The sequence below is a fragment of the Eurytemora carolleeae genome, unplaced genomic scaffold, assembly GCF_000591075.1.
Source record: "Eurytemora carolleeae unplaced genomic scaffold, Eaff_2.0 scaffold824, whole genome shotgun sequence".
In the NCBI taxonomy this organism is placed as follows: domain Eukaryota; kingdom Metazoa; phylum Arthropoda; class Copepoda; order Calanoida; family Temoridae; genus Eurytemora; species Eurytemora carolleeae.
The window spans coordinates 110,340-136,096 of record NW_019396774.1 but is presented as its reverse complement, the minus strand read 5'-3'; the positions used below and the strand labels follow the sequence as shown (position 1 = coordinate 136,096).

Genomic DNA, 25,757 nt, shown 5'->3' with positions numbered 1-25,757 from the left:
TAAACTCAGTTTCAAGGCGCCCCCTCCCCCCCTCACATTCTATGTCCGGTGTAACCGAAATCAACAAAAAAAGTGCCTTCATGCAGTCTAAACCATCCACCAAGACCAACCTAGCCGCCGGTAAAGTTCGGTACGCGTCAACGTAAATCCAGTATTTTCTGGTTTAAACCTTACTGACTAAAATATTGCAGTTGGCGGGCTTTTCACTCATCAGCCAATCAACAAAAACGACAGAGAAACTTATCATAGATACTAAAACCTATTCTGTATACTGAAACCTATCATGGATACTGGAACCTATCCTGCCTACTGAAACTACCTATCCTGTAAACTGGAACCTATCCTGATACTGAAACCTATTTAGTATACTAAAACCTATCCTGTAAAGTGTATAATGGAACCTGTACTGTTTACTGAGACCTTTCCTGGTATAATTGAACCTATTCTATATACTGAAACCTATCCTGAAAACTGGAACCTCCCTGTACACTGATAAATATCCTTTCCTGTATAATAAAACCTATCCTGTGTAATGGAACCTATCCTGGATGCTGAAACCTATCCTGTATACTGAAACCTACTCTGGACTCTGAAACCTATCCTGGATACTGAAACCTATCCTGTATACTGAAACCTACACTGGACTCTGAAACCTATCATGGATACTTTAACATTTCCTGGATACTGGAACATTTCCTGGATACTGGAACATATCCTGGGTACTGAAACTTATCTTGTATTCTGAAACTTATCATGAACACTTGCACATATCATAGGAAGTGTAACCTTCTTTTAGTATGATCCAATTAATATTGAAATAGATACTGGAACATATTTTTAAAAAGGCATTAAATCTTTGTAACAAAATCAAATATTTAAACCCGATATCTTTAGAACCCGATGTTGTAAACCTTTGATATTTCAAACTTTGATTATTTGATTTAACAGAATTCATAGTTTGAAATATCTAAGGTTTACAACATTTGGTTCCAAAGATATAGTGATTAGAAAATCAGAGTTTGTGGCAAAGACTCAATTCCTTTTATCCTGATCTCAGCAACCCTACATTATTAATAATCATATTAATTTCCAAACCTTCTGATAGTTTGGGTCTGCGAGAAACTTTTTGGCAGTCTCCTCTATAGCTCCCGCCATTTTATCTGATATCAATACATCTGAAAACAAATATTTTATCTGATATCAATACATCTGAAAACAAATATTTTATCTGATATCAATACATCTGAAAACAAGTAACATTAAGTTTTGTTTTTCTCTCGCGGGAAAATCATTAAAATTTTCTTTTTTAATGTTTATTCCTTGTTGAATATACCCGTTCCAATCCTTTATTATTACATCACTACGTTCTTATCTGACGTGAACCCCAGAAAACCCATTTCTATCATATAAACCCAACCCAACATCTTTTCATCTCAACCTGCACATTTTCCTCCCAAACTTCTCCTACTCAACCTATTCTTCCCATAAAAATTGAACTAGACAGAGGGAGATAATAACATTTAATGAGACATTACTGCTACTACTTTGTGACCTCGGAGTTCCGCCAATATAAGAAAAGCAAAGGAAATAAGTTTTTATCACATACTCACATTTTTTATCCGTATATCTTTGCAACACAATGTCTAGGACCTTTGGTATTTCAAACTATAAATGTTGGATCAAAAATTCTAACTTTTAATTTCAAAGGTTTGCACCTTCTGGTTGAAAAGATAGAGATTTTAAAATTTGAGTTTGTGGCAAAACTTTTTTTTAATTTGGAATTTTTTGAGCCTGAAACATCCCCCGGCCACCCATGAGTGTCCACAAAAAAATTCAGCCCATTCGGTCCAGCCGTTTGGCCGTCTATAGAGAACATATATACGAATGCCTTGTTTTTTTATATTAAACGCCAGCTGAAGGGCCCGGCGTTGCCTATAACACCCCTCAGCCACCCATGAGTGTCCGCAAAAAATGTCAGCCCAATCAGTCCAGCCGTTTGGCCGGCTATAGGCAACATATATATGAATGCCTTGTTTTATTATATAGATACTAGCTGAAGGGCCCGGCGTTACCCGTGGAACAAAAATTTGAAAAAAAAAATTTGAAGAAAAAAAATTTCGATTTTTTTTTGCCTATAACACCCCTCAGCCACCCAAGAGTGTCCGCAAATATTTCAGCCCAATCGGTCCATGAATGTCTTGTTTTACTATATAGATAAAGATTAGAATTAGTAAACTATTACAGCAAACATATAAGATTTCAATCTAACTTTTTATTTACTTTAGTTTGACGTGCATCTTAAAGTTGGACCTGATTTTCCCAATCTTCTATATATCTATCATTATAGCTAGCTAGTCTGAATCTATATTTTCCTAATCTTATATATAGCAATCATTATAGCTAGCTAGTCTGAATCTATATTTTCCCAATCTTCTATATATCTATCATTATAGCTAGCTAGTCTGAATCTATATTTTCCCAATCTTATATATAGCAATCATTATAGCTAGCTAGTCTGAATCTATATTTTCCCAATCTTCTATATATCTATCATTATAGCTAGCTAGTCTGAATCTATATTTTCCCAATCTTCTTTATATCAATCATTATAGCTAGCTAGTCTGAATCTATATTTTCTCTTGTTTCTGAGACAGTTTGAGCTTTGGAAACATTTTCTTGTTCCTCGAATCAATATTCTTTTTAATAAATAATATCATTTTTCTCACAACATTTTTTTTATTCATTTCTTTTTAACTAAATATTAAAAAATATTCTTCTAAATTCATTTAGGAGAATCAATTTGTTTCTGATTACAGCCTGATAGGTCTGGTTGAACTTTTTACTCCATGTTCTATATTATTATTCTGTAAGGTAATACTTTATATCTGTAGGTAGGTTCAGAGTCTAGAAGTATTGAGCATGAGTTTGAATAATTCTTGTCATAATTTCTAATTTCTTCAAACCTGCAGTAAAAAGAAAGGAAATGTTTAGTAAAAGTGGAACATTTTTTAAGAAATTTGTTAAGAAATTTGTTAAGAAATTTTTTAAGAAATTTTTTAAGAAATTTAAAAAATTGATTTAAATGGTCCGCAATAAATTTTTAAGTAGTCTACATTATATACATTAAACTTAAATTTTTTAAAATTAGCATATAGGGGACAAATATTAAACATAAGTGGTCTTCTCACATACAGTGGTATCCATACAACTGTGGAATGACGACGACATTTCATTAATCGTATGTCCATTTGAGGTGTTTGTTCAGTTTAACATTTGCTTAAAATCATCATATTCAGTGAGATGGGGTATAGTGTTCAGTGTACTTACAGTGTAAAATTCCTGGGTTTTTATGTTCAATGAAAAAGGAGTTTAGTCTTTGCCACAAGCTCAAATTTTCTTATCCAAATATCTTTGCAACCTGATGGTCTGAACTTTTGATATTTCAAACTCAGATTATTTGATCTAACAGAATTCATAGTATGAATTATCTAAGGTCTACGACATTGGGTGCAAAGATATAGGGATTAGAAAATCAAAATCAAAGTCTGTGGCAAAGACTCAATTCTTTTAAAATTGTTCAGACTATGATGAATATACGTTTAAAATACTGTTATAATGATCATTTAATATTTAACTTTAAAAAGGCTGTCTCATAATTTCAAAGGACCATTTATTTAAAAAAAGTGCATTCCCAATTCACAAAAAATACCCTTGAAACCTTTATCTGATCAGTGATAATTTCACCATTGTTTCTGAAGCCAGAAACCACATAAGAAAATAATCAGTTTTTTAATACAAAACATGGATATATATACTTGAGTATTCAACCTGTATCCAGTATTTTACTCGAGTATTCAACCTGTATCCTGTATTATACTTGAGTATTCATCCTGTATCCAGTATTATACTTGAGTATTCATCCTGTATTCAGTATTAAACTTGAATATTCATACTGTATCCAATATTATACTTGAGTATTCAACCTGTATCCTGTATTATACTTGAGTATTCAACCTGTATCCAATATTATACTTGAGTATTCAACCTGTATCCTGTATTATACTTGAGTATTCAACCTGTATTCAGTAATATACTTGAGTATTCAACCTGTTTCCAGTATTATACTTGAGTATTCATCCTGTATCCTGTATTGTACTTGAGTATTCAACCTGTATCCAGTATTACACTTCAGATTTCATCCTGTATCCAGATTTATACTTGAATATTCATCCTGTATCCAGTATTATACTTGAGTATTCATCCTGTATTCAATATTATACTTGAGTATTCAACCTGTATCCTGTATTTTACTTGAGTATTCAACCTGTATCCAGTATTATATTTGAGTATTCAACCTGTATCCAGTATTATACTTGAGTATTTAACCTGTATCCTGTATTATACTTGAGTATTCATCCTGTATCCTGTATTATACTTGAGTATTCATCCTGTATCCTGTATTGTACTTGAGTATTCATCCTGTATCCAGTATTATACTTGAGTATTCAACCTGTATCCAGTATTATACTTGAGTATTCAACCTGTATCCAGTATTATACTTGAGTATTCAACCTGTATCCCGTGTTATACTTGAGTATTCATCCTGTATCCTGTATTATACTTGAGTATTCATCCTGTATCCAGTATCATAATATTCCATTCTTTATTGATTTTATAAACATATCATGTGTATTGTTTATTGATCCTCACAATGAACCATTTTAAAACTACAAAATTGTACTGGAGAAATTAACTGATAAAAACTGAAATTATGATTTATGTTGTTGAGAGCACTGCACCTAGAAGACTAGAGTAAAGAATAGTATACTCTACTAGAACCACCCCTTATCAAGGTAGTTTGAGTAATACTCTGACGTCATCATGTTTAACGATTAAAACTAAGGCAACGGTCTTTCTACGGTTTTACATTGAAACAAACTGTTCAGCAAACAATTATCCCGTAATGTACAGTGTGCATACCCGTACATAAATGTACGGGTATGTACAGATGTACAGCTGTCACTGTTACTGTAAGGTAGAGAATTATTACAGTATCTCTGTTTCCTCTAATATATCCGTAGAAGGAATGCATGATACGGTGTAAACAGTAAACAGCTGGTTCCTGCTTTCCAAACCCACCGTGCCAGGTCTCATTCTACCACAGCCCACCAGTGGGAGGAGGTACAGGCCCGTAGGATACGCTCCACGAACCACCTGGAGGACCTGGAGCGATGAATATGGTTAGATTCAATATCTGAATAATTGGGTTGAATGATATTGTACTCTGAATGTTCAAGAGTCAAAATCAACTGTATTCAACCTAAACAGAAAACAATGAACCTTAGAATTTTAATATTAATAAAGCCATAGTTCACCTATATTGAGAAATATCATAATGCATAACCTCAAAAACTAAGTAATCAAAAGCATGGAAAATACAGAGTATATTGTGAACGTTTACAGTCACAGTAACTTGTTCGATTTCGAAATAATTTGATAGATAGACAAAAACCGTATACTGCGTTTTTGTGTTTTGATTAAATAATGGATCTATAATGTACATATAATCCTGGAACAGTTATACAATCCTCTAATACCAGTAAGAAGATGAGATTAATGGAACTTTCAACTGTAAGACCAGCAATGTAGTTTACTGTATTACATGTGGGCAGTGTAAACAAAGAGAATAGAATATATATTATGAGGGGAATTTACTAGAAAAAAATGTAAAACGCACATTTTGTTGTAGTGTTTCGATACTGCTGGTGTACTTCACATATTTATGCTATATAACCTTTTGGGCCCTGGAATATCATTTTATAGAAAATCCAAATAGATTATCAAGTGCAATAGGTGGCAACAGAGAAATTAACCAATTATACACTACGTCACAAGTGTCAAATATAACAAGGAAAAGTTGAAAACGAAATTTTCTCAAATTAGTTTACATGTTTCCTAAGATTAAATAAAAAAGTGTAAAAACAGAAACTAAAGAATATATAAAATTGCAGTTATTTTACTGTAAGAAAAGCACTTTATTCTAAATTATCACAATTATTGATAATTTTGTCGGACACAAAAACTGAATTGACACTTGTGACGACAGAATACAACTGTACTTAGAGTGTACAAATTCTACGTTGCCATCTATTGTACTAGAATCTGTTTGAGAAAATCTAAAATTAATGTTAAAAGAAAACCAAATTATGTGTTAATTAGATCACTCCCCACCATCACTTTATACACATTACACATTACACATACATCTAAACAATTTGTTTTTTAATCTTCGTGACAGAAACAATCTCAAGGAATAGTAATTGTCTTAAAACATTTTTTAAAAGTGAATATTTGCAAATTATCTTTCTTCCATCTCATGATCTGATCGTTCGTCTCCCTTTTATCCATTTGACAGCCCTAATTTTTTAAAATGATCTCTTTTGTTTGTTTATTTTCTTGTGGTTTTTAACATTTTTTTTGTCGATTTTGATGGTTATTATATCGTTAGAACTGACGAGGGTCAACCCAGACCTAAATATATTTTCAATAAATGTGGAACTAACATCTACATTTTTACTCTACAAAGGTTTGGTCCATCACCATCACCATGGAGTACCAACCAAATCTGAGAAATCCTAATATGAAGGATCTTATTGAATATATAAAAATCCAAAATTTGGTAGCACATCCCCCCCCCCCGCTTGTCAGAGATTTGACATAATATCATAAAGAAAATGAAAATACATAGAAACGTAAAAAAGAGAGGGGAGGGGATATGTCACATAATAAACATGGGTGTAAGTTAGAAGTTAGAATTGGTTTCTGGTAAAAAAAATAAATAAAAGTTATGCTATGTAAAGTTCAACATTTGGAAATTATTGTGTTTAGTTTTTAGTCATTTGAGAGTTTTTAATAAACTTTTAAGAAGCTACATTCTCTAAACATTTCCATAAAGATTAGAAAATATATAAACCTTTAAAAAAATGTGTTATAAAAGTATTCAAAAATGTACTGCGCATGACTTAAATGTATTTTATTTAGTGAAATTATAGTATTAATTTTCTAAACTCAAAACACAACATAATAATATACATGAGTTAAGCTAAAACACAACATAATAATGTACATGATAGTTAAGCCAAAAAACAACATAATAATGTACATGATAGTTAAGCTAAAACACCAACATAATAATGTACATGATAGTTAAGCTAAAAAAACAACATAATAATGTACATGATAGTTAAGCTAAAACACAACATAATAATGTACATGATAGTTAAGCTAAAACACAACATAATGATGTACATGATAGTTAAGCTAAAACAAAGCCACAAAAGAAAATTTAATATAAGCCAGTTGAAATTATAATGTTTAATAAATTTCTTAATTTAATGGAAAAAAGGAAGCGTAATATAAGGAGATTTTACTTAGCTTAAATATTAGTTAATTATAATTACTTTTTTCAATGCCTTCTTGGAGTGGATGTTAGGATATTTTATACCTATTCCAATCCAACTCAAATGGATTTTACTTGCGCACAGCACAGTTGCAAGCCTTTTAATTCTGAGAATTTCAAGCACAATCTTCGGGATGCATTTATTTTTTATTCGTAATTCTAGAACTCTATAGATATTGAAGAAACCTGAAGGAGATTCTTTTTCAATCTGCAAGAGCGATAACCTTTTTTACCAATACGAACAGTTTACATTTAGATACAGGGTGTCCCACGAAACATGACAGTTGATAAATAGTTTTAAATGTCGTCTTCTATATGCTGTATTAGATATTAAAGGTTTTTTGCAGTTTATTTCGTTAAAAAAATCTTTTGCTTAAATATATTTTACTTTGAAATCAATTTTACTATATTATATTTTAGATCATATTCAGCAAATACGCAACCAATCTGAAAACGACGATATGCCAGAGTTATTTTCTGGTATAAAATTAATAACAATATCATGAATTTTCATTAAATATCTATTCAATAAATTCCAACGTTTCTGTTTCATTGGTAACAAAAGTGAGGAATTTCATGAAATTCCCCAACCGTGGTGACTCGCTTTGGAGAACAAATTCTTGTGACTGATTCCTCGGAAATTTTAGAGAAATTCTTTAAATTGAGAGATTATCCAAGAAATTCAAGAGAATTTCTCCGGAATATTACTCCGAAAATTCAAATATTTTCACCTGTAATGGGGGTAGGGGGTGGGGGAGTGGTGGTCGATGAAACATTTTGGTCTAAACCTTTTTTAACCTTCAAAAGAAGTAGGTTTAATAATCGAAAATGAGCTCGATGTCTTTACCAATGATTTTCAAAAATGTAAAATATATTAGTTTTCACGTTTTCACAACAAAATGGAATAAAATGTTTGAGGCAAATCGGTCCAGGGGTTCCCAAGTTATGATCGGACAAACCAACAGACAGAAAAACAGAGATTACAACTTTACATTATATATAGATAACTAGTTAGAGTACCCAGTGTTGACCAGCCTTGCCCAGGTTTAAACTAAACCCATGGTTTTCCTGCGGTTTGGCCAGTTGTAACGATACAAATATTAATATATAAGAGAATAGCTTTATTGTATCTATATATATGCGTGTATAATGTATATTGTATATTGTATATTGTATATTGTATATTGTAAATTGTATATGTATATTGTATATTGTATATTATATATTGTAAATTGTATATGTATATTGTATATTGTTTATTGTATAATGTATATTGTATAATGTATATTGTATATTGTATATTGTATATTGTATATTGAATATTGTACATTATATGTTGTATAATGTATATTGTATATTATATATTGTATATTGTATATTGTATATTGTATATAGTATATTGTATATTGTGTATTGTATATTGTATAATCAGGACGTACGGAACTACTTTTTCTCGAAAGATAAACTAAAATATAGGACTAGGAGGAGGAGAGAGAGCTATGTAAAGATCAGCTGTTCACCCAAATACTACACTTCAGTCTTTAAAAAATCATTGAACACGATTTTAAGTTAAACATGGTGACCTCAATTCTCCAGGTACTAAATATTATGTAGGGAGTTCTCCTAGCTTGGTAAGACCATACCGTCCTGTAAGTGTAGAAGTATTTTTAGAATTGTTAGATTAGACTCTTTTCCGGGTTTTCATTGAGTTAATCATAAAGCATCTTCAGGATAAAACTTAAACCTTTACCAGTCTGCTTTGCTACTCCGGGTATACAAACGAGGTCATAGTATCACATTAGATCTTTTTAAGGTATACATTAGATCTCCTCAAGGTATAAATTAGATCTTCTCCAGGTATACGTTAGCTCTTCTCCAGTTATACATTAGATCTTCTCCAAGTATACAAAAGATCTTCTCCAGGTACAAATTATATCTTTTCCAGGTATATATAAGGTCTCCTCCAGGTATATATTAGATCTTCTCCAGGTATATATTAGATCTTCTCCAGGTATGCATTAGATCTTCTCCAGGTATACGTTGGCTCTTCTCCAGTTATACGTTAGATCTTCTCCAAGTATACATTAGATCTTTTCCAGGAATACATTAGATCTTCTCCAGGTATACATTATATCTTCTCCAGGTACACAAAAGATCTTCTCCAGGTACAAATTATATCTTCTCCAGGTATACATAAGGTCTCCTCCAGGTATATATTAGATCTTCTCCAGGTATATATAAGATCTTCTCTAGGTATACATTAGCTCTTCTCCAAATATACATAAGATCTTCTTCGGGTATATATAAGATTTTCTCCAGGTATATATTTGCTCTTCTCCTAGTATACATAAGATTTTCTCCAGGTATATCTTAGATCTTCTCCAGGTATACATTAAATCTTCTCGAGGTGTATAATAGATCTTCTCCAGGTATACATTAAATCTTCTCGAGGTGTATAATAGATCTTCTCCAGGTATATTCAGGGATACTCTTGTGAATTACAGTCCACCCTGAGAATCCCAATCCACATGGAATATGTATATTTAAAATGTTAAGAGTTTTCCTGATTTTTCTTTGGCAAGAAAAGTAGCATTCTTTGATTGCGTGTTATACTGTGCAGTGTGCATTTACTTTCTTTAACACATTAATCTATATATATATATATATAACACCACTCACACACTTTTACAAATTCAGACGCTTAGACCTTCAGAAAACGGAGAATTAATAAATCTCTTTAAAGTATAGAAAGAAATAAATACAGATATGTTTGATAAATCTTGTAAAGAAGGAAATTAATTCATGAAAGTTGTCTATGCTCGGTGTACTAAAATGCTCCTCTATTTTTTCTCACAGTGAATTATTTTTCTTAACATGAACCTGCATATGTATGTTTTTAGATTAGTGGGATTCAATGACAAACCAAAAAAAACGAACTTTTTTAAAAGAATGTGATGGGATGTGTTCTTTAAAAGACTACTAACGTGATACTTTTTTTTTATATAATTATACATTCAAATAATGATTAACATCTTGAATATTTTTAAAGAACATTGTGTGGGTGAACTGCATTCACGTATAAGTTTGCTAAAGTCAATGTGAATAAATAAAGGAGAGGAGGATTGAGAGATTATCAATGAGAATAAACAAAGGAGAGGAGGATTGAGAGATTATTAATGAGAATAAACAAAGGAGAGGAGGATTGAGAGATTATCAATGAGAATAAACAAAGGAGAGGAGGATTGAGGGATTATCCATGAGGATAAACAAAGGAGAGGAGGATTGAGGGAGTATCAATGAGAATAAACAAAGGAGAGGAGGATTGAGGAATTATCAATGAGAATAAACAAAGGAGAGGAGGATTGAGAGATTACCAATGAGGAGGACGGAGGTTTATCAATCAGAATAAATAAAGATGAGGAGGATAGTGGAAATATCAATGAGAATAAATAAAGATGAGGAGGACGGAGGGTTTATCAATGAGAATAAATAAAGAAGAGGAGGATGCAGGGATTACTATAATAAGAATAAAGAAACGAGAGAAGGACGGAGGAATTGTTTACATTCTAAACTGAAATGTTAGGCCAGATCAGGAACTAGTTCTATTGTAAACAATAACAGAAATTGTAAACAGTATTCCTGAGCAAGGCAGGACACGGTAACCTCAATGTCTTGATTAAATGTCCAGAGAGTCTTAAATTTCGAACCAATTTTCACTCGTTAAATGTGGAATTTCCTTTTTTGCTGATTTTTTTTTTGTTCTAAAAAACCTAGGCTTTTAGAGCGCTTCGCGTCAAACTTCTAATTCATTTTTAAACATTTTCTCTTTGTTTACATTGTAAAAAAAAGCAACAAAAATTTCGCGGATTTAAAATAAAAATTGCGTGAATTTCCAAAATTTTCAAAAATCGAATTTTGTTAGAGGCAAATTTTCGAAAATTCGATTATTTATAAACCTTCCCAGGGGTCACGTGAGGTCCCACAAAATTTTTTGGGCCGATCGGTTCAGCCGTTTTAACGTTGATTAGATACAGACAAACTGACAGACAAGCAAAGTATATTTATAGATAAGATCATTCACGGTATTTTTGACAGATTTAGAATGAGAGATCAAAACATGATTGAACATATTCCGATACAAACAGAATACACTTCGTTGTAGTTGGAGGGTTGGGCTTGAGCAACTTATGTTCATTAAATGATGTTTTTTACAAAATATTTTACAATGTAAATAATCCCAATCCTTAGTTCTATACTTCATTGAATATTTTTAAACCGGTTTTATTTGTACTTTTAGACTCATATCACAGGTGCAAAGAATTGAGTCCTTGTTTCAAGTATGAAAATTTTGTATATGTTAACATTTCAGAGTACAAATGAGTATGGAACGTGATAACTTTATTGACAAATACTAAAATTATGCGTATAGTACCTTTAGTTTAGGAATGTACTGTTCTGTAGAGTTGGGCATTTTGTTTTATCTTTATTTTTCAACATTCCAGGATTTTGGACTTTCTATTGGCTTCACAAAAATCTACGAGATCATAGCATATTTAGAAATTTTATTCTTTACAATAATAAACGAGGAGCAAAGTAAACTGTTCGTTTTCTAACAATTAAAAAAACCGTTCAGAGGCCGAATTTTTGATGTGGAGTATCGCTAACGCTAGACCGGTTGATCTCGATATCCAATGTGAGCTCTTAGGATAAATGCGATATTCCTTGGAAGAAGAATTAGATTAATCCGTAGGTCTGCATAAGATAGAGATTAATCCATAGGTCTGTATAAGATAGAGATTAATCCGTAGGTCTGCATAAGATAGAGATTAATCCGTAGGTCTGCATAAGATAGATTAATCCATAGGTCTGCATAAGAGAGATTAATCCGTAGATTCCAGTATATCGGAGAGAACTAAATTGATCCGTCGAATGAGTCTGCAAGATGGAGATCAATGCTTGATTCCAAAATTCACAATACAAGAAACACAAAAGTTCTTCCTTCTGAACAATGGAAAAATGCAAGCTATTAGAAAACAAAATTTTTAAACTTGTAAAAAGCCTGTTGAAGAAAACTTAAACATTAAAAAAAAGAGATAACGATGTGCTCAACACACCCTCGCCTTTGCAAGCTTTTGTTCTTACTCGAAAATTAAAATTAAAATCTAAATTTAAATTAAAATCTAAATTTAAATTTAAATTTAATCTTAGAAATATTTTCTGTAAATATTTATTTGTACAAAATTTCAGTTTTCCACAAGAATTATGCAATTTATTCAAAAAATCCGTCTCTTTCAGTCGAATTTACAACGCGGTTACTTCTTAATTTGTTATTTGGATTGTAATTTTTCACATTTTAGATTAGCTCTAATTGTTGAAATTAATAACATTGGGATGTACGGCACGGTAAACTAGAGATCCCGGTTAGAAGTTTAGTGAGTCTAAACTTGAGAACACATTTCTATTCATTACATGAAAATTTGTTTAATTTGTTATTTATCATATTTATTGGGCTGTTCACTAAAAATATAATTTTAAATATTTCAAGTTTTTAAAGTTATATTAGACGGATTTTGAATATGAAAATATGAAAATATTCCGATACAAACAGGATCTACTTCGTTATAAATAGTTTTACATGATGGTGGATAAATGTTAATTACATACAAATAGAAAAGATAAAAGCAACTTTTCCCCTCTGGGTAACTAGATGAAAAGGTTTAATATTTTAACTCTTTTCGACTCATTAATTATGAATATTAAAACTTTAATGTGAAAAATGCTAAATGTCTAAAAACATGAAAAATTAAAAAAAAATCCTTTACAATGTACATTTTTATTTAGTTATGGGAAATTATTTTAAAACAATTTTTAAATGAATTTGTGTGCTATTTTTCTTAACAATGGGGCAGACTCTATCTTTTTAAACTGTACCTTTAAAAGATTTTCCACTTCGTAGCATGTATTCAATAAATGCTCGTATACAGTTTAAAAAAGTTTTTAAACTCTGTGAGCTTATGTAATGAAGCATGTATTCTTGGTAACTCTGTGTATGTAAAAGACTGGCAAAAATTATATTGAAAAAATAACTATCCAAACATAATTTTTCAGAGAATACTTTTTTGGGACTTCATCAAATTTTCTTTTAATATTTTCTTTAATTTCTAATTTGAAATGTGTGACTGCAGTGTTTTATAAAAACTTTACTTCTTTTCCTAACAAAGAAAACTAGTATATTATCAACAACACATTTGTTTAAATGCACGGTGACAGTTCCTTGATTTTTCATCACAGCAAAATAAATCAATTTTCCAGTTTCGCCTAGACTAAGGGGACTGTTTACAATTCTAATCATCATAATTTTCTATCTGAAAGAAACTTAAAGAAAGCAACTCATTTACATCAAACAATTTAGAACTATTTCAGATTGAAAATCCCAAGACATCATTTAACAGGTTTATGGATTTAAAGGGAAGTGCTTTTGATCGTTGATGCAAGGGTCATTCAAAATTACGTGGATAGTCCCTTGAACTTATTTAACAAATTTTTATGCGTGGACGACCCATGGTAACAGTTGCGAAGAAGTACACGTTAAACTACGCAACATTGTAAATAAACAGGGGCCTGGCGACAAGGGAAAAATATTTTTTACACTTATAAAAATTAAAAATTTTGTTTTCGCAATTTTTTTTACAATATGTAAAGTTGAGAAAGTTTGCCAAAGATACAAAATCCTGTAAATTTACCAGTATGCAGATTGCAAATTTGCATAGAAGGAGAGAGGAAAAAATATTTGGACTTTCACTTGATCCAAATAAAAATGTTTAAATGCATTTTCCACAGTGTTGAAACTAAAGTTGGTGGGTCAGGGACGGAGATATATTTAAGGGATAGTTTCAGTGACAAGATTAATACATAAAGGAACTAAATACTTATTACCTAAATATCTAAATTATTATAATAACTAAGTATCTATTAGAGATTGAGAAATTGTTCAGTTCCTTGTTGAATTTAGTTACATTCCTCTAGGTGATCTAATAATACATACAATCTATATATATATAAAGTAGTCATCTCTGTTTATTTGTTTAGATGTCCGATCATAACTCATGAACCCCTGGATCGATTTACATTAAATCATCGTAGAAAAGAACGCATTGATACTGAAATACCTAGATTCACAACACACTCAAATGTTTGTTAATTAGGTACTGCAGTATCGATGCGAAAAGGCATGAAGCCATGAACCACGGAAACTTTCTTAGCATGGTTTAAAAATTCTAAGTTGAGTGGGTTGACTTTTATAGGTACCACTCCATGCAAAGCTGGGTTCCCAATCTAGCAAGGACATAAAACATAGATACAGTTTTATTGTAATCCTAGAAACCTTGAGATAGTTGGACAGTAGATACACAGAAACCTAGATATAGTTAAACATTATGTGCACTAAACACCTAGATATACTTAGATAGGAGATACACTAAAAGCCTAGATATACTAGATAAAGGTTGACAGTAGATACACTAGAAACCTAGATATACGAGATAAAGGTAGACAGTAGATACACAAGAAACCTAGATAAACTAGATAAAGGTAGACAGTAGATACACTAGAAACCTAGATATACTAGATAAAGGTAGACAGTAGATACACTAGAAACCTAGATATAGTTAGACAGTTGATACACTAGAAACCTAGATATAGTTAGATAGTAGATTCACTAGACACCTAGATATTGTTAGATAGTAGATACACTAGAAACCTAGATATAGTTAGACAGTAGATACACGAGAAACCAAGATATTGTTAGAGAGTAGATACACTAGAAACCTAGATAAACAATAGATATACTAGAAACCTAGATATACTGAGATAGTGATACACTAGAAACCTTGATAATGTTAGATAGTAGATACACTAGACACCTAGATATTGTTAGACAGTAGATACACGAGAAACATAGATATTCTTAGATAGTAGGTACACTAGACACCTAGATATAGTTAGATAGTAGATACACTAGACACCTAGATATTGTTAGATAGTAGATACACTAGACACCTGGAATATAGTTAGATAGTAGCATTGATAAATAAATAAACATATATNATATTACTCTGTACACTATCCTACATCATGTAGTAACCTTATTTTATTACTCTGTACACTATCTTACATCTTGTGGGAACCTTATCATATTTCAAATTTAATTAAAAACAGGTTGGTAGTTTGAAGAAATTTAATATATTAAAACTAGGCTAATCATGTCAGAATGCAAATATGATGTCCCACAAAAAGATGCAGAAGAATTATGTGTAATTATATTCTTTATAAATATAGATTTAGAAGAAAAAATTCAAAAGATAACGATAAACAACGTTAAAAAACTAAAAAAAAATTTGGAGGATGGGGGGAGGGTGTGTGTGTTCTCTGCTCATTGAAAAGAAAAAGAGTATTTAATTGACACAGGTCTGTCTTTCATTATTATACCCTGGGAGAAGTAAGAAACTACTGCATAAAGCAACATTTATATATATACATCAGTCTTTAATCAGTGCATACACTCAACGGGTTAAAGTTAGCAACAGATAGCACTTAATATATTTTGTTTAAATAAAGAGTTAAAGCTGTACTCAGTATATAAAGTACAGGACAGTGTACAAAACATACTGTAAAGTAAACCTAACTTCATGAAAGAGTCTAACGTGCGTAGAATAAATTACAAGTTCAAAGAAAAAGCTAAACATAAGTTAATATATCTTCATACTTAAATATGGTTAAATAAAGTTAAACATAGTAGAATACAAATGAATATAGATAATATAGATGTATAAAGATGAATAAAGATGAATATAGTTGAATATAGTTAAATATAGCTGAATAGCGCTAAATATAGTTGATTTTAGTAGACTCTAGTTGAATATAGTTGAATATAGATGAATGTAAATCTATATAGATGAATATAGATGATAATAGATGAATATAGATGAATATAGTTGAATATATATAAATATAGATGAATATAGATGAATATAGATGAATATAGATGAATATAGATGAATATAGATGAATATAGATGAATATAGATGAATATAGATGAATATAGTTGAATATAGATAAACACAGTTGAATAGAGTTGAATATAGATGAATGTAAATGAATATAGATGAATATAGATGATAATAGATGAATATAGATGGATATAGTTGAATATATATAAATATAGATGAATATAGATGAATATAGATGAATATAGATGAATATAGATGAATATAGATAAATACAGTTGAATATAGATAAACACAGATGAATATAGATAAATATAGATGGATATAGTTGAATATAGATGGATATAGTTAAATATAGATACACATAGATGAATATAGATGAATATAGTTGAATATAAAGTGCTAAATAGCTAAAATAAACTGTGCATTTAAAAATGTTTTATGAAAGACGAGATATATGTTGAATAACTCAGGAAATATGTATTTGTGAATATAGTAATAAAAAAATATAATTTCAGATCGTGAGCGATGACCCCAGACTTTCCTGAGATCTCTGGTTCACTTGTTGAAAAGGTAAAATAGAAAATTTGTGAATGATAGAAAAGTGCGGGGTTTTGTAGCCACCATTCTTTAATAAATATCGACATTTGAATTTAATTCTTTAATTGCATTTAAAATAGAAATCAATGAGAAGCTCAAGACAGAGTTTAAACGCTGTTCAAGAAGAAAGGTGTGGGGAGGGTGTGTATTCTAGATGAACCAGTTTAACAACTTTGATTTGAATAAAAACAGGTTTATGTGAGGTTAAATTTGCATTTAACTTTTATTCATAATTGAATTAAAGGGATTGTATGTGTAATTTCAAGGGACCCTTATTCCAATACACATGAAAAGGCCTGATCGATTCACAACGGTACCCTTGAAACCTTTATCAGATGAACTATGTAGAAGATATTTACGTTTTTCTAGGTTTAAAAGTGATTGATTCAAATAATTTTTCAAAAAGTTTTCCTGAAAAATGAGCTTAAGTCACTTTTTTAGAGAAACTACAATTGAAAATGATAATTTTCCGAAATCATTTTAGGGTACCGTTGTGAATCGGGAATTGCCATGAATGATCACTTAAAATTTCGCTTACAGTCCCTTTAAAATATCTATGGTATAGTAAAAAACAGCTGATTACGTAGTTTCAATTTTTATCTCTCGATCCTGCAACATTGTGAAAACACATATTAATGAATTATTCTATAAATTTTCATAGAAAAAGCAAATTTCTAACATTTGAAAAATATTTTTTATGTTATTTTATTAATTGTCCACTCTGGTATATGAATTTTATGTAAAGGTGTATTTATAACAATGTTTTTTTTAAAATTTATTATGATTTTAAAAATTAAATTTTAACTGGTCAAATGAAAAGTCACGTAGTTTTGAACTACAGTTGTTGTTTATGACAAAAAAGAATATTTAAAAAATACCTCATTCTATTTAGCAAAGGCATGTTTGTCTGTGTTCGTGTTTAAACACAAGTAATAATAAAGAATCTGAATAAAAACACGTTGCAATTTGAAAATTTAATTGATTATAAATATTATGCCGACTGTAGTTTCTTGTTTTGTGGGTAAAGTACGATTATATAAAGTGGCGTGTTAAGACTATAGTAGACTAGTAACTAGTTGAACAGTAGACGACTAGGAGCTAGATAAAGTTTTTGGGCAAAGTACTTCTTAATTTTTGAATGAGAGCGTGAACATCTTGGTTTGCAGTGTGCTTTATGCAACTTATTTTGAAAGAAACTGGGATATTTTAATCCTTGTAAATCATCTTTAGAGGGAATGTCACTTGAAAACTTTATTTTGTGAAACTAGAATCTTTTCGTCATTTGAATTTTACTCCAGTCTTGGTGTTAAAAGCATAACAGTAAAATGCAGAATGCAATAAATATATATTTCATGAAAACAAGTTTTCTTCCAGTCCTTTACTCCTTCACTCTGATTTATATATATATATATATAAGGATCAGTTTCTATGGAGAGTATATTGCAACAATAATGCTGGGGTCAAGAAACAGCTTTATACTTATAAAGAGTTTACATAGAGTTTTGAATATACTAGAGTTTACATTATAGTTTAGAATATATTAGAGTTTACATTAGAGAGTTTTAAATATATACCAGAGTTTATATAGAGTTTTAAATATACTAGAGTTTACATATAGTTTAGAATATATTAGATTTTACATATAGTTTAGAATATATTAGAGTTTACATATAGTTTAAAATATACTAGAGTTTACATATAGTTTGAAATATATTAAAGTTTACATTAGAGAGTTATAAATATACTAGAGTTTACATATCAGAGTTTATATAGAGTTTTAAATATACTCGAGTTTACATATAGTTTAGAATATATTAGATTTTACATATAGTTTAGAATATATTAGAGTTTACATATAGTTTAAAATATACTAGAGTTTACATATAGTTTGAAATATATTAAAGTTTACATTAGAGAGTTATAAATATACTAGAGTTTACATATAGTTTAGAATATATTAGAATTTACATTATAGAGTTTTAAATATACTAGAGTTTACAATTACATATAGTTTAGAATATATTAGAGTTTACATGTAGTTTAGAATATACTATGAGTTTACTACTATAGAGTTTAGAATATACTAGAGTTTAAATAGAGTTTAAAATATACTAGAGTTTTCATGGAGTTTAAAATATTTCAGAGTTTACATAGAGTTTAGAATATACTAGAGTTTACATAGAGTTTTAAATATACTAGAGTTTAGATAGAGTTTACATAGAGTTAGAATATACTAGATTTTACACAGAGTTTACAGTTCTCTTGAGTATATACAGAGTTTACAATTCTCTAGAATATATACAGAATTTACAGTTCTTTTGAGTATTTACAGAGTTTACAATTCTCTTGAATATACACAGAGTTTACAATTCTCTAGAATATACACAGAGTTTACAATTCTCTAGAATATACACAGAGTTTACAATTCTCTAGAGTATAACTATTATGGCAAGGTATATGCAACAAAAACTTCTCTCTTTTTTGAGAGGTTTTTAAAAAACGAGATGATATCCATTACTGTTATAACTTTTTACATTAAAATATCACATTTTCTGCTAATTCTCGAAAAGGTTATTTTTTAAAACAAGAAATATGACATTTCATTCTTTGATCTTGGCAAAGCCTTTTCTCATCATCTAATTGAATTTAAAAAACCAATTTAAGAAATTCGCGAAACATTAAAAGGTATTTAATTCTTCAAAAGGGATATTTAAAAAGTAAGTAATTTTAAAAAACTCTATAATTTTCAAAAGTTTAATAATTTTTAGAATTTAGATTATTTTTGGAAAACTTAATAATTTTTAATTCAAATTTAATGTTTTTTAGAAAGTTATATTTTTAGTGTCTTGAAGAAAGAAAATAGATATCTTAATATCATAGTTTTTAAATTAAATGTTTTTGTTTTCATAAAACGAAAAGCATTTATCTTATATCAAAACAGCTGACTATCGGAGTTTTAAAACTTTAAATCTCACAGTGCATACTTACTGCAAACTGTAAACATAAACAGAAAAGTTGCAGCTGATCTGTTTTTGCAGATTTTCCTTAATCTAAACATTAAAACTAGTTTGCAAATTTACTATTAGCTACGTTAACACTACAGATCAAAATACTATTCATAAATTTCTGTTGTTGTTAACATAACACCCGAGCATTCAAATACAGTAGAGGGTGTTCTAATAAACATACAGTAGAGGGTGTTCTAATAAATATACAGCAGAGGGTGTTCTAATAAATACAGTACAGGGTGTTCTAATAAATACACAGTAGAGGGTGTTCTAATAAGTACAGTAGAGGGTGTTCTAAAAAATATACAGTAGAGGGTGTTCTAACAAATATACAGTAGAGGGTGTTCTAATAAATAAGGACATTTTATCGTCATCGATCTTCAGTTATTAATGATGTAAAACAGATTGTCCGCTCTTTTTAAATTTTGGTATTTTTAAAAATGAAAATATCAAAAATTTTAACAATTTTGTTCATATTTGATATTTTAGCAAATTTCTTAATATCTCCGCATTTATTTCATGGATTAAGAAAATTGTTGTTAACATTTGTTACGGTAAAATCTTATTATTTACAAATTATTTTCGTGGATAAGACCATTCTATAGTGGTCACTTAATTCCAAATCTATTTTCTTTGCTGAGACGTTGCCCTCAGTATTTAAAAAACCGTTTACTTCTATAACGCCTCTCGCACCACCTATCCGAAGCTACCAATTTTATTGAAGTTTACGGGTTGGTCGTGTTTAAATAAAGCACATACAGGGTTACCCACAAAAAATGAGACTTCAGAGGTTTATATTCATAATTACCTGCAGCTGTAAACTTGTTTCTTTCTTTGCAAAATCGTTAAATAAAAATACTTTTAATTTTACCTTGATTTGATGATCTTTTAGTTTCAGGTCGTCTTTACAGTCTCTTTCTTTGTCGGTAATCCTGTATTTACAAAGATTTACCTTATATTTTTTATAAGATAATATACTCTAGGGAGGAAGTGAATGTGATTCCGGTGACGAACCAATCTCTTCCAGGTTGACCTTCTCTATCATAGACCTAGAGGAGGATAGTTTTAACGAGGCAGAGGAGACAAAACCCAGGTTACAAGTAAACCTTATCTTTCATAGATAGGAAAGGATTGGATAGGAAAGGATTGGATAGGAAAGGATTGGATAGGAAAGGATTGGATAGGAAAGGATTGGATAGGAAAGGATTGGATAGGATTGGATAAGAACGGATTGGATTGGGAAAGCTTAGACAGAAACGGATTGGATTGAATAGGCTGGGATAGGAAAAGGTCGGAGAGGGAAAGATTGAAAAGACCAAGAAAAGGAAGAAGAAAGAAACTAGAAACAATAGAAAGAACTAGAAACCAATGTTGTATAATAAGGTTGGTTACTCTCGATGCACTCCAATGTACGGAAAAGGACGTCTCTTAAGATAGATTGATATGACGTCACTGATTATAAAGGCGATAGTTACGTCATATTAGGTTCTTATCCATCTATCTTAGGAGACGACATTTTCTGTACATTGGAGCGCATGGAGAGTAACCAACCTTAATATAAAACCATGCTGGAAACAAAATAATTTGAAAGATGTATAAAATAATGCGCAAAGAAATAAATAACCAAAACAAAATATTTAGAAGAAAAATAAAAATAGAACAGAATTTTTTTTATTTTTGTTGTAGGTATTGATTCTATTTCAATTAAAAAAAAAACTAAAATTATAGAATGCCGATTCACGTTACCAATCCTATGATTGTTGTCTCCAATCGTCTTCCATTTGTTCTGACTCGGAATGCTGATGGAATGTTGGAACGGAAATCCAGGTGCAACAAAATATTTTTAGTAACGGCTGCACCAATTTGATTTTTTAACACTATTTAAACTTTAAAAAAGCAATTTTATTATAATTGGCAACAATGGAGCCTTTTCAAAATGTAAATTAAAATTTGTCTAATTTGTTTTGTCAAACTTATTTGATTGATATTATCCATGTTTTTTACCGTCTTTTGATCCGACCTATGATTCCCCCAAGAAAGGGAGGCAAAGTTACCTAACATCCCTTGTGACAGTTATATGAAATAAGTGAAGCTTTCAGGAAAAAATTCGTGCATTTTCATCTCAAAAGATGATAATATTGTGAACAACAACTTTTTCGGATAATTAGAAATTCCCTTAACTGACCTGCAAAGTATTTGTGTACAGTTTACATTTTCTATCTCCTTCTATGACATGTTTTTTATTTAATAATAAAGATTATGTTATTAATTTCCTCTATCTAATACAAAATTATATTTCGAATTACAAAAATATGTTTCAAAAAATTTCAATTAAGAACATTTTATTAAATCCGTTAAAATGTACATTTCAAATAACTTTAACAGACTAATATGAGTACAACACATTTACACTGTACAGCATAGTTACACTGTAAAGCATAGTTACACTGTACAGCATAGTTATACTGTACAGCATAGTTACACTGTACAGCATAGTTACACTGTACAGCATAGTTACACTGTACAGCATAGTTACATTGTATCGCATAGTTTCACTGTACAGCATATTAGACTTTATGTACAGAATAGTTACAGTGTATAGCATAGTTACATTGCACAGCATAGTGAGACTGTACAACATAATTACACTATACAGCAAGTACATCATAGTTACACTGTGCAGTATAGTTAGACTGTACAGCATAGTTACACTTGACAGCATAGTTACACTATACATCATAGTTACACTGTACAGCATAGTGTGACTGTATAGCATAGTTAGACTGTACACCATAGTTACACTGTGAAGCATATGTACACTGTACAGCATATTTAGACTGTACAACATAGTTACAATGTACAGCAAAGTAACACTGTACAGCTCAGCTACAATGAACAGCAGAGATAAACTGTACAGTATAGATAACCTGTACAGTAGATTTATATACTGTAGAGCACATTATACTGTACAGTAATTGTATGATGTAAAACAAATTTATGTGTACAAGACAGTACAGTACTACTATAAAGTACATTACAAAAAAGATATATTACATAGTTCAGTTCAGTCCTATTATGCAGTATATTACAATTCTGTAATTTAGAAATGTTTTACTATGCAATTCAATACAGTAAGCTGTATATGCTGTACAGTGTACACTTCTGTTTTACCGTACAGTGTAAATTTTGTTATATTTTGTGTACATAGTTCCGTTCTATGATGTAAATATCTGTATTTTGTGTAAATAATACAGTTGATTATGATTGATTCTGGAACGTGGGTAAAAATTCCACCGGGACATCTAGGCTATTCTAGAAAATATGCTGCTCTTCATAAATAGTTAATAATCTTGTAATTTGTATGTATGTTAATGTCTTCTTTGTATTATTGCCGTCTAATCGGGTTAGAATGGTTTTACTGTAAAAGTCATAATTTTTAATAGTTATTCAATTTTCGCAGATTTTTCTGTTTAAATTGGTGCATTTAAAAAAAAAGTAAATGTCGACATTTTTTCCGGGCAAAATTGTTCAACTTCGACCAGGCATAAACCTTTCCTTGTGTCGTTAAAGTCATGTACATTTTGGACCGATCAATTCAGGTGTATTTACGTTTATTGGATACAAACAAACAGACAGACAGATAAACGAAGTATGTAACGGTATATAGTATATTAGGTTTTCTTCAATTTTAGTTTTAGTGGGAAAACCTGTAAATCCCGATGCATTATGCGAAATACAGGGTTTAATATAAAAAATTTAATTTGAAAAAAATATTTGTTCAGTGCTGGAGGACTGGTTACAGCAGTGGCTCCTGTAGTTATAGAATGTGCTGGTCTCTGGGTAGGATGGACAGGGTTAACAGATTTTAAAACTGAAGATTCTATTCCAGAATCTAAACCTGATGATCAGAGTCCAACAGCAGGTATTTCCTAATCAGCTAGCATGCAAACCAATACAGTGTTTACCATAAACTTTCAAACAATTGAAGTTGAAATATTATAGATATTAAAATGGCGTAGTTTGAAGTGACCCTCAATTTACGGTACCCCTTGGCCCTTACACATTTTTCTGATCTGATCAAGTGACTTGCGCTCATTTTTGACTGCGAAACAATGAAGGAAATTAACAGAGTTCAACACTTTTTATCTAAAGGACCCTTAAACATCTCACTATGTCTGATTTTTTATATCAAAAATATGGTTTCACACAACGGAACTATTCTCCAAGAAGTGATCAATAGATGTTTCAAAATATTAGCTTTAGAATAAAATTTTCAGAAAAAGTATCATCATCATGTATGTATTCATTACAGTATGTTTCCCACTCTGGAAGCAGTACAAATATTTAGTAGACAATTTAGTTTATATATAGTGCTAAATATCAGATAATTTAGTTCATATATAGTGCTAAATATCAGATAATTAAAGAAAACACTTTTCATTATTACTATTTTTCAATTAACAAAATATAGATCCCCGTCTTAATTTACGTGAACGATTGTTGTATATTTTGTGACAAATTACTTCTAAACTTTGACCAGGGAATAGGATTAAAGGGAAAGGAAATGGCGCTGGTCTGGCATGAGAAAGCCAGTCGCACTGGTTTGCAGACGAGTTCGGTAAACATTACACACACTCTTTTGGTACAGACACACAACATGATTACAGTCAAGGAAATTGCAGAACATTGTTGTCAATTATTATTAAGCTTGAATAACGACTATATTTATTGTAAACTTTAATCAAGTTATATTCTTTGCATGAAAATTTGGCTTATAGTGTTGACTTATTTTTAAGTAAGCAATTAACAATAAACAAATGTACTCTCCTAGACTGTACAAATACCGAGATTCTTATGTACTGTATATACCTACATTACCTTCGGCACGGTAAACTTTACACACACTCTTTTGGTACAGACACACACACATGACGTTTCCGCCCCCTGACTTTGACGAATTAAATATCAGATAATTTAGTTTATATATAGTGCTAAATATCAGATAATTTAGTTCATATATAGTGCTAAATATCAGATAATTAAAGAAAATACTTTTCATTATTACTATTTTTTAATTAACAATTTATAAATCCACGTCTTAAATTACGTCATCGATTTTTGTATATTTTGTGACAAATTACTCCTTAACTTTGACGAAATAAAGGAATGAAAGTGTGTCTCAACAAAATGTTTTATATTATAGGATTGAAATCAACTCAAGCTAAACCGGTTCTAATTCATAACAGCGAGACCTTTGACCTTTTCTACAATGGCTGCTGCAATGCAACGTTTTGGCCTCTATTCCATTCTATGCCAGACAGAACAATATTTGATATCAACACATGGCAGGTCACTAATAAAAACAAAAATAATTTTAAGAATATAAAATATGTTTGATTTATTTATCAATTAATTGATAATATATTTTTTTAAATATCCCTTTTTTATTGTACTGTGACTTAATCTCCATTTTACACAGAGATCTACGTATTAATTTTATTTCTATTCGATATCCTTTATCATGGTCAGACCATTTCAGGGGCCAAGCATTGATATCCTTTATCATGGTCAGACCATTTCAGGGGCCAAGCATTGATCCTTTATGATGGTCAGACCATTTCAGGGGCCAAGCATTGATCCTTTATGATGGTCAGACCATTTCAGGGGCCAAGCATTGATCCTTTA

General features: G+C 30.4%; 1 protein-coding gene across 1 annotated transcript in view; it reads left to right on the top strand.

Annotated features, from left to right (window-relative positions):
* Positions 1 to 9,008: 9,008 nt before the first annotated feature.
* The window catches only part of LOC111708546 (alpha,alpha-trehalose-phosphate synthase [UDP-forming]), a 34,845-nt gene continuing 18,096 nt past the window's right edge, over positions 9,009 to 25,757 (top strand). Inside the window, exons 1-6 of the mRNA XM_023481954.1 lie at positions 9,009 to 9,055; positions 16,983 to 17,037; positions 21,056 to 21,165; positions 21,801 to 21,899; positions 23,855 to 23,994; positions 25,276 to 25,421. Of these exons, the coding sequence (XP_023337722.1) occupies positions 16,993 to 17,037; positions 21,056 to 21,165; positions 21,801 to 21,899; positions 23,855 to 23,994; positions 25,276 to 25,421 (540 nt within the window). The 5' untranslated portion in view covers positions 9,009 to 9,055; positions 16,983 to 16,992. The remainder of the gene's footprint in view (positions 9,056 to 16,982; positions 17,038 to 21,055; positions 21,166 to 21,800; positions 21,900 to 23,854; positions 23,995 to 25,275; positions 25,422 to 25,757) is intronic.